At 53.5% G+C, this 4,642-nt stretch overlaps 2 protein-coding genes across 2 annotated transcripts; one reads left to right on the forward strand and one right to left on the reverse strand.

Moving 5' to 3' along the window:
* Positions 1-3,470: 3,470 nt before the first annotated feature.
* H310_00240 (hypothetical protein) lies at positions 3,471-3,829 on the reverse strand (the record flags this gene model as incomplete). Its single annotated transcript, XM_008862944.1, has 2 exons — positions 3,471-3,616; positions 3,679-3,829. 2 exons carry the CDS (start codon positions 3,827-3,829, stop codon positions 3,471-3,473), a joined length of 297 nt encoding a protein of 98 aa, XP_008861166.1.
* Positions 3,830-4,182: 353 nt separating this feature from the next.
* H310_00241 (hypothetical protein) lies at positions 4,183-4,521 on the forward strand (the record flags this gene model as incomplete). Its single annotated transcript, XM_008862945.1, has 3 exons — positions 4,183-4,238; positions 4,289-4,331; positions 4,387-4,521. 3 exons carry the CDS (start codon positions 4,183-4,185, stop codon positions 4,519-4,521), a joined length of 234 nt encoding a protein of 77 aa, XP_008861167.1.
* Between the last annotated feature and the right edge of the window lie 121 nt (positions 4,522-4,642).

A 4,642-nucleotide genomic window follows, 5' to 3' on the forward strand; every position in this document is an offset into this window, starting at 1 on the left:
CCCAGAGAAGGTTAAACTCGCTTGGCGTGAAATTCGTCAAAGTCAAGATCCCCTCGGCACCCTGGGTTTGCAGGTACGCATCGAAGTAAGGAGATGTAGAGTCCTCATCGACGTCCGGTTCTCCATGCGAACAGTCGAGAAACGAGCACGTTTGGCCTGACGATTATCTTGCATGCTGCTGAGTAGGGCTACTCCTTGGCTCATAGCGCGAGCAGTTAGGAGGCCGGATTTGCAAGAGTTACGGGTAACAGGGTTGCGGGAGGCCGAGGAAGCGTTTTGAACAGTCTCTCGCGGGTTTGGTGAAGCGACGTGAGGTCCTTGGAGACTGCTTCGACGGGTCATTGTTGCTTTGATGTTCAATTTTGAATTGAACTAAATCCATTTAGAAGTGATCGAGTGTTTTCTAATGGTATTGAGTGATTGATGAACGATCGCCAACGAATGAACTGATCCAATTACTGCTTTGCGATATGCTCTCTGATGAATGACTCGTTACTTGCATGTAGAATCGGTCCGTGCAGAAAGATCATGCTTACTCCAAAACTGTAGAACTTTATTGTAAAGCACTTTTTCATTTCGAAGTGATTTAGACTTTAGTCAGGAGGTCTATTGAACCGAGAAATTGAATTCGGCGAAGAAGGAAAGCCAGCGAGTCATGCGGGCTGACATGTGGGGTGTGTTGACGGCAGTTCGCAACGACGCGTGGTCGGTGTATACGACGAAGGGGTCCGCGCCGATGAGGTAGACGCGGAACTTGGTGAGGGTGTACTTGGTCAAGAGGAGCTCGAGACCATGGACCGTGTACGAGCGCTCGGCGGCGTGGAGCTGGCGACTTTGAAAGGATACAGGGCGCCAGCGACCATCAGCGTCAGGTTGCATTAAGCAAAAACCGATAGCGTATTGGGAAGCGTCACACTCGACGTTGAACGGCCTGGAAAAATCAGGCAGCGCCAAGCCAATAGTGGCGCTCTTGATGCTAGATTTAAAGGCGTCGAAGGCGAATTGACAGTCGCTGGACCAAACCCATGGACATCCTTGACTAGCAACTGAAAGAGGGGTTGCGCGATTTCAACAAAACCACGAGAGTACTTGTGGAGGTGAGTAGCCAAGCCAAGTCACCGGCGAAGGTCGGTGACCGAGGAGGGGACTGGCCAGTCGACGATGGTCTTGACTTTGTCCGGATCAGCCCGACAACCACGAATGCCGACGAGGTCGCCAAGTACAGGGATTTCGTCGAACCCAAACTGACATTTCGAGTGGTTGGCGTACAAGCTATTCTCACGAAGGATGGTTAGAACCACAGGAAGATGCCGACGGTGAACTGCGACGTCAGTCTCGGTGTCAGAACCGCGAAATAGGACAAAGTCGCGGAGAGGGCGGAACTTGGCCGTCACCATGCGATTGAAAGTCGCAGGGGTATTGGATAGGCCTTGGGGGATTACGAGCCATTCCCAAAGTATTCCACTTGGTGTCGAGCGGCGGTCTTCGGCACGTCACAAAGGCGCATGACGATTTGATAGAATCCATCGCGCAGGTCGATGGTCCAGAATATGGTGGATAATCACATCTTTGCGGGGGATCGGTGTTTGCTCCGGAATGGTGGCGGCGTTGAGCTTGTTAAGGCATTTGCCGTTAGGTTTCTTTACACAGATCGTCGGGCTGCTGTGTGGGGACGTGCTTTCGCGTATATGGCCGGCGGCTTTACGAGCCGCAAAGAAGGCGTCAATCGCTTCGACTTGATCACGCTGGAGAGGGCATTGGCGAGTAACGCAATATTTCGTGCCGCGCACAAGGTTAATTTCATGGCGTATACCCTTGTCGACGGGTTGTCGACAGGGAACGTCGTCGGGAAATACATCCTTGAATTCATCAAGGACGTCGAAGAACGGATTCGAGCGGAGGGAAGCCCATGCCTGGGACTCCGCTGTGTTGGGCAGGACAAATTTGTCTGCAGTGGACGAGGACAATAGGTCGAGGTCTTCATCGCACGTGATCATCGCTATGCACCCGATGTCGTGCGAACGGAGGGACTTCAAGAAGAAGCAATAGCTCATCTCTGGCAATGCCAGGATGTCCGACGACGATTGAGGCAACTAACTCATCGAGGTTGCAAGCTTGCAGAATGAACGTATCCGCAATAACAACCTGCGGAGTTGAGATGGGAGGCGCTGTAACAAGGCGACGCGACTGCTGAATTTGAGTCCAATGCGATTGAAGGGGCGTTGGATGGGCGAGATTGGTGTGGGAATGGGGTGGATTGATGGGAGTTGTAGATACGACGGCGGCATCTACTTGAGGTCTAGCAGACGAGGGTGCAACCTCTCTGGGTGAGGTTGCCGACGTGGACTGCGAAGGCAAGTTTGCTGGGACCAAAACGCACACTGGTGCGGCAACAGCGGCGAGTTCATTACTCATATCCGTGAGGGCAGGGGCCACGGATAACGCCGAAGGCTGTGAAGCCTTATCAGCGATGCGTCGTCGGATCTACGGCTGATCAGTCTTCAGCCAATCGACCTTGTGGATGGTTTTGAGTTTCCAATTGATCCTTGGTTGATTGGATTCGAGCCAAGCCATTCCAAGGATGAGGTCCCAACGCTCATCCAAATCGATCACAAAGAACTTTTCGAGGGAGCCAAAATCGTCGAAGGTAACAAGCAGCGTAACACTAAGCGCTGCTCGGCGAAGATGCGGCCTTCGGCCATCTTTACGCGAACCATGTTAGGGGAATCTGACACGGGGAGAGAACCAATGCGATCATGAGTGGAGCGGTTGGCGTAGTTCGCTGACGCTTCGCAATCGATCAACACGGTGAGTCGGGTGGGAAAACCCGGCACGGCAAGAGACAAAGTAACCATTTTGTTCGGGCGTAGTCCGACGCGGCACAGAAGGAAGACTGTGTTTGAGACTAGGTCACCCAAGTGTGATACAACACCACACACACCGGGAGGACCTATTGGTGCCATAGTAGGGCGCCTCGCGCCTACTGAGCCTTGTAGTTTCCCGCCACCTGGTCGTCAGATCGGCCAGGTGACCCTGTGGATCGTCTTGGGTTACGCCCACCTTAAGAGTGTCTCCGATTGGTTGTGCGGCGATCAGTTGAGTCGGATCGCGCGTCTTGTGCAGAATAAGTGAATATTCATCGAGTGGCGCTGCACTCACGCCAAAAGTTATCCTTGGGGCCCAGTTACTGCACTTGCTGCTGTTGGTATGGGATAATGCCGAGATATCCATATACGATGGATCGGCACGATAGTGCGCTAAGGCTGAGGCGTACGACTCAGCTAGGGCGATGCGGACAGCCACTTTGACGAAGCTGGGTAGACACGGAAGAGCTGTCTACGTTCCGGACCGTGGTTAAGTCCGGCGATAAAGATGTTGAAGCGGAGCGCTTCCGGTAGCGTGGAGTCGTCGTTGAACGTTCGCGGCCAAAAAGCGAAGGTCGTGAATGTAGTCTTGCAAGGAACTTTGCCTTACTTACATGCGAGGAACTTAGAGCGATATTGGAAATCGCTGTGTTGGGGAAGGAAGCGGAGCTTCATCGCCACGATGAGCTCGTCAAACGTTGCAAACGACGTGAGGTAGGTCAGACAGATCGGGCGAACTCTATCTGCCTGACCTACCCCACGTCGTTTGCAACATTTGAAGAGCCCTGGTGGAGCGATTCTTCGAGGGCTCGACCTTCCTCGGTCAGCTGGTTGATGCGAGCTTCAAGGGGTTGTGTCGTTGCGTTGAGGGTGATGCCGATGCCTTTTAGCAATCGCACTCGGGCATTGGCGGAGACGGGGGATAAGAGCGACTGGGTGTCGCTTTCACCAAGGATGTCGACCATTCGTATACCGCTTGGTGGGAAGCTGCCATGGTCCTTGGACGAACTTGTAGTGCTACCAGGTGTAACCGGGCACATGCAGAGGAAGGAGTAGGTAAATGAAGAATGAAGTGGCAGGGTAATGCTATCTAGCTCTGATACATGAACATGGAAAGGTAAGGCGACTCGTGGGTAGAGTCGCTAGCAACCCAGGCGACATGTTGTGAGGTCGCCTGCAACCTTTGGATGGTCGACTTCAATGTAATGAAGATCTTTGACATGTATCCGGATAACATTACCGTAGAACTGTTACACTCCTCGTCACGTCCGCTGCCTCTGCCAAGAAGTCGGTGAGCACTTACTTTGTTGAGCGCTCCATGCTTTCCGACGAGTTGAGCAAGTGGCTCAAAGAGTTTGGACCTGCAGCAGCGGTGTACGGTCTGTAGCCCCGCTCCACCGAAAGATCGAGTCCATTGGAGGCAGACACGATGCGCTCCATCGGTACTACGACTACAAGCTCGCAATCGTATGGGCCAGTCGCCACTACCCCGAAACCGTGTTCGACTGACTTCAACCGCCAGTTTGCTCACTTGATGCGAAGAGGGTTCAAGAAGATCCTGGAGGGTATGGTCCTCGACAAATTTCACAGTGCGTTCCGCTCGGTCCCTGAGGCCAAACTTAACGTGAGCAGCGGCCTCGGTGGACTGAACCACTAGCAAGTGCGCCAACCCCGTGCACAACCAAGGCCAATGCGGATCGTGCTGGGTCTTCTCGACCGTGGATGCCGCGGAGCCGGCGCATTGCATCGTGACGGGAGAGCTCCACGACCTGTCCGAG

Source organism: Aphanomyces invadans, assembly GCF_000520115.1.
Source record: "Aphanomyces invadans strain NJM9701 unplaced genomic scaffold supercont1.1, whole genome shotgun sequence".
Taxonomy (NCBI): Eukaryota; Oomycota; class Saprolegniomycetes; order Saprolegniales; family Verrucalvaceae; genus Aphanomyces; species Aphanomyces invadans.